The sequence below is a fragment of the Oncorhynchus keta genome, chromosome 30, assembly GCF_023373465.1.
Source record: "Oncorhynchus keta strain PuntledgeMale-10-30-2019 chromosome 30, Oket_V2, whole genome shotgun sequence".
NCBI classification, from domain to species: Eukaryota; Metazoa; Chordata; class Actinopteri; order Salmoniformes; family Salmonidae; genus Oncorhynchus; species Oncorhynchus keta.
Window position 1 is genome coordinate 54,946,590 of NC_068450.1, and position 14,593 is coordinate 54,961,182.

A 14,593-nucleotide genomic window follows, 5' to 3' on the forward strand; every position below is an offset into this window, starting at 1 on the left:
AATAAACGTCTTGTTTTCGAGATGATAGTTTCCAGTTTCGACCATATTAATGACCTAAGGCTCGAATTTCTGTGTGTTATTATGTTATAATTAAGTCTATGATTTGATAGAGCAGTCTGACTGAGTGATTGTAGGCACCAGCAGGCTCGTAAGCATTCATTCAAACAGCACTTTAGTGCGTTTTGCCAGCAGCTCTTCACTGTGCTTCAAGCATTGAGCTGTTTATGACTTCAAGCCTATCAACTCCCGAGATTAGGCTGGTGTAACCGATGTGAAATGGCTTGCTAGTTAGCGGGGTGCACGCTAATAGCTTTTCAGGCATCACTCGCTCTGAGACTTGGAGTGGTTATTCCCCTTGCTCTGCATGGGTAAATCTGCTTCGAGGGTGGCTGTTGTTGATGTGTTCCTGGTTCGAGCCCAGGTAGGAGCGAGGAGAGGGACAGAAGCTATACTGTTAAACTGGCAATACTAAAGTGCCTATAAGAACATCCAATAGTCAAAGGTATATGAAATACAAATGGTATAGAGAGAAATAGTCCTATAATAACTACAACCTAAAACTTCTTACCTGGGAATATTGATTATTCATGTTAAAAGGAACCACCAGCTTTCATATGTTCTCATGTTCTGAGCAAGGAACTTAAACATTAGCTTTCTTACATGGCACATATTGCACTTTTACTTTCTTCTCCATCACTTAGTTTTTTGCATTATTTAAACCAAATTGAACATGTTTCATTATTTATTTGAGGCTAAATAGATTTTTATTTATGTATTATATTAAGTTAAAATAAGTGTTCATTCAGTATTGTTGTAATTGTCATTATTACAAATCCATTTTTTTTTAAAATCGGCCTATTAATCGGTGCCGGCTTTTTTTGGTCCTCCAATAATCTGTATCGGTATCGGCGTTGAAAAATCATAATCTGTCGACCTCTAGTTCAGACACTGTTTTTATTTGGCATATGTTTGACGATAAGTTTTCCTGAAATATGGAACGATACATTTGTCTGTTGGATGCTAGTTGAGAAATGCTGTAGCAAAACAATGTGTTCAGCGGTATTGTTGGATACGCACAAAACCCCCGACATACACACACACACACACATACTACCTCAATTCTGAAACCCCTCTCTGATCTCTCTCACAGAGGAAGGCTGCAAGGCCCTGTTCGATGGCCCTGAGGAGGGACCCTGTTATGAGTTTGTGTCCCAGGTCGCGGTGACATGGCAGGAAGCGCTGGACTCTTGTCGCAGCCAGGGAGCTGACCTGCTCAGCGTCTCCAGCTCAGAGGACCAAGCCTTCCCCATCTGTAAGACTGCCTTCCACTATAGTGGCTGTCTATGGCCTCATTCAAACAAAACAAGCATCCCAAACCTGTATTACAGGAAGAGTAATATGAATCATGTACTGCAAATATGCAATACTTGGAACTACTCGGCACATACTACTTACTTGGAAGTAATTGGGGCTACAGTACTTGGGTCTACAACTACTTGGCACATACTACTTACTTGGAAGTAATTGGGGCTACAGTACTTGGGACTACAACTACTTGGCACAAAAATAGTATTGTAGTGTAGGAGTCTATAGTGTAGTATTTGTGCCTGTACTTTCAGGATTAGACACACTGGAATTACACTCTCAATTGTTTAGAAACAAAAATACATACATATCACGGGTCATTGTCAGTTTTCATACTATCACTTCAGTTTTGGCAGCTGCGGCTTGAGCGGGCGCGCGCACCCACACCCTCAGAGAAAGAGAGCAGTCACAGCTCTTTCTCTATGACTGTTCCTTCACCACACAGGAAAGGAAAGTCTTTGTGTGCACTGCAGGATGGTGCACTTTGCAGATGTTATTTGCTCTCATTGGATTACAGAGAGAGAGATTTATACAAGGAAGCTTTTAGAAGAGAGACACTGCACAGCAAGCACAACTGTTATTGTTCAGAACCATCACCATCCATCATTATTACACTATTATCCCAGGTTAGAAGACATATAAGGAACCTATTTCCCTGACTGTTAAGAGGGGGTAAAACATAGATATTTTTTTATTGACTAATTGCCGATATGATATATGCCCTCAAGGTCAGTAAAAATGAAGATTCCGTCATTTACTTTGTAGCTAGATTAGCTTGTCTAATCTTGTCTCGTCTCTGTTCTGTGTGGACTGAAGTGGACGTGGCCCATAACAGCAGGCCAGACAGGATGTGGATCGGCCTACACCAGCTGGACTCGTCTCAGGGCTGGCAGTGGTCAGACGGCTCACCCCTCAACAACGTGCGCTGGGACAACGGTGAGGACGTTATAGCATGGTACTTTGTACAACTGTGGTACAACTATGTAATAACCATGGTACAACTATGGTACATATATGGTACTATGGTACATATACATATATAGCAATGTCACAACTAGGTTACAACTATTTATAGTACAACGATATAGCCGTGGCACATATACTGTATAGTAAACGCATTGGTTGGTACAGGTATGCCACAATCATACCACCCTACTGCCTGGCACTCATCTCATTCTCCAGCCTGTGTCACAATGCCACCAGGGAAACACAGAGGCCAGCGTTGTGTTGTGAGCAGGCAGGGAGGGTCGTTGTGACTGGACGCAGCACTGCACAGGGACAGGCAGTGTGTGTGCTTGAGGACTGTCGTGAACGAGCTTGAACAACAAGTCAACTTGCCTGAATGGGCCTCTGTATATAACCATTAGCACGTGGCCTAGTCAAAAGTAGTGCACTGTATATGGGAATATGCTGCCATTTGGGGCAACTGCTGTGTCAGAGTGGTGATGACGTCATTATCACGTTTCATGTTTCGAAGTAACAATGTTTATTACAACAACAGGAGCAAAGGTGCAGGACGACAGGCAGGGTCAGGTCAGGCAGAGGTCGATAATTCAGAATAGTGGGGTAAAGGTACAAGACGGCAGGCAGGGTCAGGTCAGGCAGAGGTCGATAATCCAGAATAGTGGGGTAAAGGTACAAGACTGCAGGCAGGGTCAGGTCAGAATAGTAGGGTAAAGGTACAGAGGCAGGCAGGGTCAGATAAATCCAGAATAGGTCAGGGGGCAGAGGTAAAGGTAAAGGTACAAGATGGCAGTCAGGGTCAGGTCAGGCAGAGGGTAGATCACTAGAAAAACTAGAAAACAGGAATTAGGCAGACAAAATAGTGGGGTAAAGGTACAAGACTAGCAGGGTCAGGACAGGCAGAATCACAGGTATAAATACACAGGGGATAGGCAGAGGTCGGGAATAGAAGATGGGGTCAGGCAGAGGTCACCTGGGGGTAAAGACAAGATGGCAGTCAAGGTCAGACAGATGAAAACAGGAATTAAGACAAAACTAGCAACAGAGAACACAGGTATAAATACACAGGGGACAAGATCACACCTGGAGACAAGCACAAAGACAGATTCCTGACAGTCACTGTCCTTCCTTTGACCTCTCTGGGTTGTGTTTTTGTCAACCCTCAGTTTACCAAAGAGGAGTAAATAACTACTGATTTGCTGGTTCATTAGGAAAGCTAAACTAAGTGTGTGTGTGTGTGTGTGTGTGTGTGTGTGTGTGTGTGTGTGTGTGTGTGTGTGTGTGTGTGTGTGTGTGTGTGTGTGTGTGTGTGTGTGTGTGTAGGGATGCCACACACATCGATCCTTAGGGAGTCAGACTGTGGATTCATGAATTCGAAAAACTACTACGAGAGTGAGATCTGCGATAAAAAACTTCCCTACATCTGTAAGAAAAACGTCAACGTCACCCAGTCGGTAGCAACAGGTGAGAGTCAACCAGTTTATCACATTAATAGGGAAAGTCTTACTCTTTTATCCTCCAATTAGATACACTGTATTTCTGTCCTCTGCCAAAGGGATTTATGTAGCACTTTTCCAAGGTGCTGAAGCACTTTACATTTGAAGGCCATCCTAGATTTGCAACTCAATTCAACTGTATTTTTCCCTCTGTTTTTTATCTTTAGAGTGCTCTTCCAAGTGCTCAAATGTTTGATTTACATGTCAGGCCATCCTAGCCTTTTAACTCACACAATATTATTTCTATCTATCTTTTCTTGATCTTGTTTTTCTCTGCAGAGCCTTTGGTGTATAAATCCACCATATGTGACGAGGGCTGGGCCCCTTGGAACACGTTCTGTTACAAGCTGGTGAAGGATGAACCAAAGATGTTTGCTCAGGCCGAGAATTACTGTAAGACCATCGGAGGAGGCCTGGTCAGTCTACACAGCCTGGACAGCATGGAGATGATCAGCACTCAGTTCCATGCAGGTACACCGCACACTCAGAGAAACCAATCACGAGATGTGTTGGGCGTGTGGATCGGTCTGAACGGGACGGGGAACCCAGCCATCCTTAGCTGGGTTGACGAGACACCTGTCTCCTTCACCTACTGGGACAGGAATCATCCTATCCAACCCTCAGGACACTCTCACTGTGTCTACTACTTTGGAGAGGTGTGTGTGTGTGTGTGTGTGTGTGTGTGTGTGTGTGTGTGTGTGTGTGTGTGTGTGTGTGTGTGTGTGTGTGTGTGTGTGTGTGTGTGTGTGTGTGTGTGTGTGTGTGTGTGTGTGTGTGTGTGTGTGTGTGTGTGTGATCATTATGCAAGATGGTTTAGCCTACAACAGATCTTGCTTGTTTACTTCTGGATATGTTTCAACAATAACATGCTTTGACAGGCTAACCATTTGCTAAGAAATAGGCAGTAGGTCCCATTGCTCACTTCATTTCATCAACATGACATTGTACTCATAGCAGACCTTAAATGTTGGGCATTTACAACCCCTAAAGGAAGTCTATGTACGGTATCTCTAGACCCATGCCTTTATCTCCTTTTTCTGTTGTCCAGTCTCATGGCTGGAGGGTTGGGAGCTGTACCCAGGAGCTGCCTTTCATGTGTCAGAAGAAAGGAGAGGTGAATGAGTCTTCTACGACAGGATGCCCTCCTGAAGGGGTAAGCATTGTTCCCCGGCCCCAACCTCCTCTTCCCAGGACACGCTGTACCTTGTCGAGCTCTTTTGATTGATTTCATTTGTTTAATTTATTCATTTTTTATTTATTTTTTATTTATTTCTGAGGACAAACAACAAATGGCGTCTAGCTGTAGGGTAACAGTTCAATGATTATTGATTTCATTTATTCGTTTTGTTTACATCTCTTCCCCTTCCTGAAGGACTGGAGGAGACATGGGAACTCGTGCTACAAAGTGGACTCTAAAGAAGTGTCGTTCAGGGACAGGTGTGACCTCACCATAAACAACAGGTACAGCCATTCCTCGTTTTCTCTTTCATTCCTCCTTTTAGCTCTGTATTGTCCAGCCACTGTCAAGTCAACTCTGTATTTCAGAGAAGGTGCCAAAACCCAACAGCATTCCACATCAACTCTCAACATTCAGTGCGGTCTCACTAATTGTCTTGTTCCCTCTTGCAAGGTCTAAAGTAGTGCACTATATAGGGAATAGGGTGCCATTTAGGACGCAAGGCTCAATCGTTCCTCAATGTGTTCTCCACAGGTTTGAGCAGGCCTTCATCAATAGACTCCTTGCAGAAGAGATCAACGTAAAGAGACAGTATTTCTGGACGGGCCTCCAGGACATAAAGACTACAGGGGAGTACCAGTGGGTCGCTCAGGATGGCTCGGAAACCAACGTCGCATACACCAACTGGGGCGTGTTTGAACCAGGTTCGTCCCGACTGAGAAGTATTCTGTAATTGGATGAGGGTTTAACCTTGTTGGGGTTTCAGTGGTGAGAAATGGAGAGAAACGAGTGATTGGTGTGCATGAGTTACGTGTGTGTCTGTGTGTGTGTGTGTTACATACGTGTGTATGCGAGTTACTTACGTGTGTGTCTGTGTGTGTTTCAGCCCTAGCAGGGGGCTGTGCAGTGATGTCCACAGCCAATCCTCTGGGTAAATGGGTGGTAAAGAACTGCACCATGTTTAAAGCTGGCTCCATCTGTAAGAGAGACATCGCCGCTCCACAGCCCCTAGAGCCTGAGCCTGACCCTAACCTCCCCTGTCCCGATGGATGGACATCCAGGCCTGGCATTTCCTACTGCTACAAGGTATGTGTCGGCCTGTGTGTGTCCTTGAAATGAATTGACGCAGATCCAGTTTACTTCACTCGGCAGTGTCCACTCGATGCGCCTTAGTGTCCGTGTTGGTTTAAGTTACTGTGTCGTTGCACATTGAGGTCTCATGGTGACCTGATTGCGGTATGTTAGTGTGTTATAACAACATTACCGTAGGGTCTTGGTGTGTTAGTATTGGTAACCATGGCGATGCTGTGCCAGGTGTTCCACGAGGAGAGGCTGAGTCGTAAGCGGTCCTGGGAGGAGGCAGAGAGGTTCTGTGAGGCCCTGGGGGCCCATCTGCCCAGCTTCAACCACCCACAGGAGATGAAAGCCCTGCACTATGTTATGAGAGACTCCATCAGGTAGGGGCCCTTGCGTGCACACACACACCCACACACACGCTGCACCTACCACTTGCGCATATACTCACCTGCACACACACACAGACACACGCCGCACCTACCACTTGCACATATACTCACACGCACACACACTGCACCTACCACTTGCGCATATACTCACATGCACACACACACACACACACACACACACACACACACACACACACGCTGCACCTACCACTTGCGCATATACTCACATGCACACACACACACACACACGCTGCACCTACCACTTGCGCATATACTCACATGCACGCACACACGTCATTCTTTTTCTCTCTGCGATAACACACTCAATCACAATAGTCAGACTGGTCTAGCCACCTCAACTAAACAATGTGAATGTATGTTTATAGTTACATTCCAACAACAGCAACTTAATGCCAGCTTTATGCAGTACACACCACACTGCCATATCGCTCGTAGGTCAGAGCTTACACACCGCTCTAGTTCCCACCACTGTAACTGTCCCCAACACCCAGCACAGTTACCACACACATCTGTGTTTTCAAATTCACACAGGATCATCGTCTTTATGCTAATGTGAGCTGATTCCAGTCAAAAGTAACAAGTATGGTTCATACCAGGACACACCCTGTCCTGCAATGCTCTGCAGGGGGAAGGTTAAATCACTAGCAACAATATACTTAAGACACTGGAACATTGTTTAAACACTGCCTTTTTAGCACACAAACATTTTAATAACCCCCCCCAAAAAAAGATGTGAGAATGATGTTTGTTAACGGTGTTTGTGTCCTGTCTGTCCCAGTGATGACCGGTTCTTCTGGGTGGGGCTGAACAGGAGAAACCCAGCTGCTGGTTCCTGGGAGTGGAGCGACAACAGGCCTGTGAGTAGAGGACAAAAACATTGTACCTCAGTGTGTAACTCCCGTAGAGAGACTATAATAAGTAACCATTATTATAATAGACATGTCGTGATTCATCCGAAGGTGTCCATGGCCATTTTCCCCCAAGAGTTCCACGAGGATGACGAGTACAACCGGGGCTGCACAGCCTTTAAGGTGGGTTGGTTCAGATACTGGAATACAGCCTCAACACTGCAGACCAGCTGCTGGTGGGCGGTCGTGACAGTTGTCACTACTTAAACCCACCCTCATTCTGTGTCCATGTCAGCTTCTTCCTACATCACATGCTCCATTTCACTGTCATTATCATCAGGGCCAGGAGTTTTACTACCTATAAAAGCCACTGGCCCAGAAACATGTTGGCAATGAATATCTGTCTACAGTTGTCATATCGATTTTATTTATCTGTTATTTTACCAGGTAAGTTGACTGAGAACACGTTCTCATTTGCAGCAACGACCTGGGGATTAGTAACAGGGGAGAATGAGCCAATTGTAAACTGGGGATTATTAGGTGACCGTGATGGTTTGAGGGCCAGATTGGGAATTTAGCCAGGACACCAGGGTTAACACCCCTACTCTTACGATAAGTGTCATGGGATCTTTTTAATGACCTCAGCGAGACAGGACACCCGTTTATCTTCCCTTCCCAAAAGACAGCACCCTACACAGGGCAGTGTCCTGGGGCATTGGGATATTTTTTAGACCAGAGGAAAGAGTGCCTCCTACTGGTCCTCCAACACCACTTCCAGCAGCATCTGGTCTCCCATCCAGGGACTGACCAGGACCAACCCTGCTTAGCTTCAGAAGCAAGCCAGCAGTGGTATGCACGGTGGTATGCTGCTGGCAATGCTGAAATGGTTTGTCGTCTTGAAACCAATGTCTCTTTCTCTCTCTTTAACCAGACACTGAAAGGAACCTTAAAGAGTTTTTTTGTCTTCCTGATGCACGAATTCCCTCATCTGCCATTCTACGCCACCCCATTCCACTGTGACGTCAGGCTGGAGTGGGTCTGCCAGATCCCCCGTGGTAACCACGCACGCACACACACACACACTGTGACGTCAGGCTGGAGTGGGTCTGCCAGATCCCCTGTGGTAACCACACACACACACTCACTGTGACGTCAGGCTGGAGTGGGTCTGCCAGATCCCCTGTGGTAACCACACACACACACACACACACACACACACTGTGACGTCAGACTGGAGTGGGTCTGCCAGATCCCCCGTGGTAACCACACACACACACACACACACACTGTGACGTCAGGCTGGAGTGGGTCTGCCAGATCCCCATGGTAACCACACACACACACACACACACACACTCACTGTGACGTCAGGCTGGAGTGGGTCTGCCAGATCCCCCGTGGTAACCACACACACACACTCACTGTGACGTCAGGCTGGAGTGGGTCTGCCAGATCCCCCGTGGTAACCACACACACACACACACTCACTGTGACGTCAGGCAGGAGTGGGTCTGCCAGATCCCCCGTGGTAACCACACACACACACACACACTCACTGTGACGTCAGGCTGGAGTGGGTCTGCCAGATCCCCCGTGGTAACCACACACACACACACACTCACTGTGACGTCAGGCTGGAGTGGGTCTGCCAGATCCCCCGTGGTAACCACACACACACACACACACACACACACACACACACACACACACACACACACACACACACACTGGCCACGTGATTGTAAACCTGTCCTAGCTCCTCCTTAGTTTCAATTCAAAAGTGTCTCTTGTGTAGTGTCTGCTTGACCCACGTTGAACCGGTTGGCCAACATAAACAGTCCTCTGTCCATTTTTACAAGAAACCCTCATTTAGGAGTCAGAGTTTGGGGAAATGTTTGGTGACCTTTACACATTCAATCTTGCATTCGCATAGTTGAAAATAACTGTTTGTTTGTTCATTTTGAAATAGGAAAAACTCCCGAGAACCCAGAGTGGTACAATCCTGGTAAGTCAATCAAATTTCAATTAAATGTATTTATAAAGCCCTTTTTACATCAGCCGACAAAGAGCTATACAGAAACCCAGCCTAAAACCCCAAACAGCAAGCAATGCAGATGTAGAAACCAAGAGAGGAACCAGACTCTGAGGGGTGGCCAGTCCTCTTCTGGCTGTGCCAGGTGGAGATTATAACAGTACACGGCCAAGATGTTCAAGCGTTCATAGATGACCATTAGGGTCAAATAATAATAATCAGTGGTTGTAGAGGGTGCAACAGGTCAGCACCTCAGTATTAAATGTCAGTTGGCTTTTCATAGCCAATCTTTCAGAGTTAGAGACAGCAGGTGCAGTAGAGAGAGTCGAAAACAGTAGGTCTGGGACAGGGTAGCACGTCCGGTGAACAGGTCAGGGTTCCATAGCCGCAGGAAACTGGAGCAGCAGCACCAGGTAGACAGGGGACAGTGAGGAGTCATCAGGCCGGTAGTCCTGAGGCATGGTCCTAGGGCTCAGGTCCTAAGAGAGAATTAGAGGGAGCATACGTAAATTCACACAGGACAACCGGATAAGACAGGAGAAATACTCCAGATATAACAGACAGACCCTAGCCCCCAACACATAAACTATTGCAACATAAATACTGGAGGCTGAGACAGGAGGGGTCGGGAGACACTGTGGCCCCATCGGACGATGCACCCGGACAGGGCCAACCAGGCAGGATATAACCACACCCACTTTGCCAAAGCACAGCCCCCAAACCACTAGAGGGATATCTTCAACCACCAACTTACTACCCTGAGACAAGGCAGAGTATAGCCCACGAAGATCAAACCCACGGCACGAACCAGAGGGGTGCGCCAACCTGAACAGGAAGATCACGTCAATGACTCAACCCACTCAACTGACGTCCCTTCTTGGGACGGCATGGAAGGGCAACAGTAATTCAGAGACTGGAGTATCTGTCCATAGGACCACTTTAAGCCGTACACTCCACAGAGCTGGGCTTTACGGAAGAGTGGCCAGAAAAAAGCCATTGCTTAAAGAGGCATGTGGGAGACTCCCCCAAAATATGGAAGAAGGTACTCTGGTTAGATGAGACTAAAATTGAGCTTTTTGACCATCAAGGAAAACGCTATGTCTGACGCAAACCCAACACCTCTCATCACCCAGAGAACATCATCTCCACAGTGAAGCATGGTGGTGGCAGCGTCATGCAGTGGGGATGTTTTTCATCGGCAGGGACTTGGGAAACTGGTCAGAATTGAAGGAATGATGGATGGTGCTAAATACATGGAAACCTGTTTCAGTCTTCAAGAGATTTCAGACTGGGTCGGAGCAGGACAATGACCCTAAGCATACTGCTAAAGCAACACTCAAGTGGTTGAAGGGGAAACATTTAAATGTCTTGGAATGGCCTAGTCAAAGCCCAGACCTCAATTCAATTGATAATCTGTGGTATGATTTAAAGATTGCGAAACCCATCCAACTTGAAGGAGCTGGAGCAGTTTTGCCTTGAAGAAGGGGCAAAAATCCCAGTGGCTAGATATACCAAGCATATAGAGACATATCCCAAGAGACTTACAGCTGTAATTGCTGCAAAAGGTGGCTCTACAAAGTATTGTTTCACAATAAAAAAAAAAGATTTAGGATCTTCAAAGTGGTAGGCATGTTGTGCAAATCAAATGATACAAAAAAAAGGAAAAATGCCAAGGGGGGGTGAATACTCTAGCAAGCCACTGTAGAAAATACTGAAGAGATGAGTCTTCAATGAAAACGTAAAAGTTGAGACAGAGTCTGCATCTCTCACATGGATAGGCAGACCATTCCATAAAAATGGAGCTCTATAGGAGGAAGCCCTGCCTCCAGCTGATTCTTTTTAGAAATTCTAGGGACAATAAGGAGGCGTGGGTCTTGTGACCGTAGCGTACGTGTAGGTATGTACGGGGGGACAATATCGGAAAGATAGGTATGAGCACGCCCATGTAATGCTTTGTAGGTTAGCAGTAAAACCTTGAAATCAGCCATAGCCTTAACAGGAAGCCAGTGTAGAGAGGCTAACACTGGAGTAATATGATACAATTTTGGGGTTCTAGTCAAGATTCTAGCAGCCGTGTTTGGCACTAATTGAAGTGTATTTATTTATCCTGGTAGCCGGAAAGTAGTCATTGCAGTAGTCTAACCTAGAAGTGACAAAATAATGGATACATTTTTCTGCATAGTTTTTGGACAGAAAGTTTGATTTTTGCAATGTTATGTAGATGGAAAAAAGCTGGCCTTGAAACAGTCTTGATATGTTCTTCAAAAGAGAGATCAGGGTCCAGAGTAACGCCGAGGTCCTTCACAGTTTTATTTGAGACGACTGTACAACCATCAAGATTAATTGTCAGATCCAACAGAAGATGTCTTTGTTTTTTGGGACCTAGAACTAGCATCTATGTTTTGTCCGAGTTTAAAAGTAAAAAATTTGCCCGCCATCCACTTCATTTATGTATGAATCACAGGCTTCCAGGGAGGGCAATTTTGGGGTTTCACCATGTTTCATCAAAATGTACAGTTGTGTATTGTCCGCATAGCAGTGAAAGTTAACATTATGTTTCCGAATTACATCATCAAGAGGTAAAATATATAGTGAAAACAATAGTGGTCCTAAAACGGAACCTTGAGGAACACCGAAATATACAATTGATTTGTCAGAGGACAAACCATCCACAGAGACAAACTGAAATGTTTCCGACAGATAAGCTCTAAACCAGGCCAGAACTTGTCTGTGTAGACCAATTTGGGTGTCCGATCTCTCCAAAGGAATGTGGGAATTAATGGTATCAAAAGCAGCACTAAGGTCTAGGAGCCTTGGTCTGACGCCATTAAACGGTAATTTACCACCTTGCCGAGTGCAGTCTCATTGCTATGATGGGGTCTAAAACCAGACTGAAGCTTTTCGTATACATTGTTTATCTTCAGGAAGGCAGGGAGTTGCTGCGCAACAGCTTTTCCAAAACATTTTGAGAGGAATGGGAGATTCAATATAGGCTGATAGTTTTTTATATTTTCTGGGTCACGGTTTGGCTTTTTCAGGAGAGGCTTTATTACTGACACATTTAGTGAGTTTGGGACACATCTGGTGGATAGTGAGCCGTTTATTATGTTCAACATAAGAGGGCCAAACACAGGAAGCAGCTCTTTCAGTAGTTTGGTTGGAATAGGGTCCAGTATGCAGCGTGACGTTTTAGAGGTCATGATTATTATTAAGACTTCCAGTTTGGTGTAGCGCCATTTCCGTTGCAATTTTCTGGAAGCTTGCTTCAGGGCCAAAGTATGTTCATCTCTAGGAGACAGAACGCGTCTCCTTCCTGAGCAGTATGACGGCTGTGTGGTCCCATGGTGTTTATACTTGCATACTATTGTTTGTACCGATGAACCTTCAGGTGTTTGGAAATGGTTCATCCTTGGGAGCAAGACTTGTGGAGGTCTACAATTTGTTTTCTGGGGTCTTGGTTGATTTCTTTTGATTTTCCCATGGTGTCAATCAAAGAGGCACTGAGTTTGAAGGTAGGCCTTGAAATACATCCACAGATACATCCACAGGTACACCTCCAATTGACTCAAATGATGTCAATTAGCCTATCAGAAGCTTCTATAACCATGACATAATTTTCTGGAATTTTCCAAGCTGTTTAAAGACACAGTCAACTTGGTGCCTGTAAACTTCTGACCCACTGGAATTGTGATACAGTGAAATAATCTGTCTGTAAACAATTGTTGGAAAAATCACTTGTGTCATGCACAAAGTAGATGTCCTGACCGACTTGCCAAAACTATAGTTTGTTACCAAGAAATTTGTGGAGTGGTTAAAAAGCAAGTTTTAATGACTCCAACCTAAGTTGTATGTAAACTTCTGACTTCAACTGTAGGTCCCGAGTATGACTGTGGTATTGAGTAGGCCCGGAGATATGTTGGACAAAACCCACTGAGTCGATGATGGCTGCGAAAGCTTTTTGGAGTTGGTCTGTGTACTTTTCCATGTGAATATGAAAGTCACTAAAATGTGGATATTATCTGCCATGACTACAAGGTCCAATAGGAATTCAGGGAACTCCGTGAGGAATGCTGTATACGACCCAGGAGGCCTGTAACCAGTAGCAATAAAAAATGATTGAGTAGGCTGCATTGATTTCATTTCTAGAAACTCAAAAGATGAGCTTTAAAAAAAAAAAAAAAAAAAATTGTGTTGTAAATGTTAGCAAACACCTCCACCTTTGCGGGATGTGCAGGGGATATGGTTACTAGTGTACCCAGGAGAGGCCTCATTTAACACAGTATATTCATCAGGCTTAAGCCATGTTTCTGTCAGACCAATCACATCAAGATTATGATCAGTGATTAGTTCATTGACTATAACTGCCTTGGAAGTGAGGTATCTAACATGAATTAGCCCTATTTTGAGATGTGAGGCATCACAATCTCTTTCAATAATGACAGGAATGGAGGAGGTCTTTATTCCAGTGAGGTTGCTAAGGCGAACACAGCCATGTTTAGTTTTGCCCAACCTAGATCGAGGCACAGACACGTTCTCAATGGGGATAGCTGAGCTGACTACACTGACTGTGCTAATGGCAGATTCCACTAAACTGGCAGGGTGGCTAACAGCCTGCTGCCTGGCCTGCACCCTATTTCATTGTGGAGCTAGTGGAGTTAGAGCCCTGTCTATGTTGGTAGATAAGATGAGAGCACTCCTCAGTAGGTCAGGCTTGGTCCTGTTTGTGGGTGAGTGGTGTTGACATGTAGGTTTGGTAATATCTCTTGACTTTTTCTGATGAAATTATATACCAATGTATGATAAGCCATCAGTTAAGAAGTATGAGCTGAGTTTGTTTAATATATTGAGTACTAAAAAGAGGATTGGAGAATAATAATAATATTGATCTGTTGCAGGTGGGCACCATGAGACGTCCATATTCATTGACGGTAACGAGTTCTGGTTTGTGACGGAACCAAAGCTGCCATACGAGGAGGCTAGTTTGTACTGCAACAGCAACGGCAGCAAGCTGGCAGCACCACAAAGCTCCAACGCAGCCATACAGATCCATAATAATCTGCCACAGGTACAGAATAGTGTAATTACAGTACAGCGGTGAATAAACCAGACTTACTGTACGGTGTAAATCTAGCTAGTATAAGAAACAGTTTAAAGCTGGAATCCATAATGGTGTGACTGCCACGTTTGTTTGCAATATTACAACAACAAACAACGAACACAGTGCT

General features: G+C 45.2%; 1 protein-coding gene across 1 annotated transcript in view; it reads left to right on the forward strand.

The window, feature by feature from the left end:
* LOC118363168 (lymphocyte antigen 75-like) overlaps window positions 1–14,593 on the forward strand; it is a 40,173-nt gene that overhangs the window by 7,396 nt on the left and 18,184 nt on the right. The window contains exons 4-17 of the mRNA XM_052488601.1: window positions 1,151–1,312; window positions 2,182–2,301; window positions 3,652–3,792; window positions 4,104–4,480; window positions 4,873–4,977; window positions 5,197–5,285; window positions 5,536–5,705; window positions 5,888–6,087; window positions 6,316–6,458; window positions 7,267–7,345; window positions 7,448–7,519; window positions 8,268–8,391; window positions 9,306–9,341; window positions 14,264–14,433. Coding sequence (XP_052344561.1) covers window positions 1,151–1,312; window positions 2,182–2,301; window positions 3,652–3,792; window positions 4,104–4,480; window positions 4,873–4,977; window positions 5,197–5,285; window positions 5,536–5,705; window positions 5,888–6,087; window positions 6,316–6,458; window positions 7,267–7,345; window positions 7,448–7,519; window positions 8,268–8,391; window positions 9,306–9,341; window positions 14,264–14,433 — 1,988 coding nt within the window. The remainder of the gene's footprint in view (window positions 1–1,150; window positions 1,313–2,181; window positions 2,302–3,651; window positions 3,793–4,103; window positions 4,481–4,872; window positions 4,978–5,196; window positions 5,286–5,535; window positions 5,706–5,887; window positions 6,088–6,315; window positions 6,459–7,266; window positions 7,346–7,447; window positions 7,520–8,267; window positions 8,392–9,305; window positions 9,342–14,263; window positions 14,434–14,593) is intronic.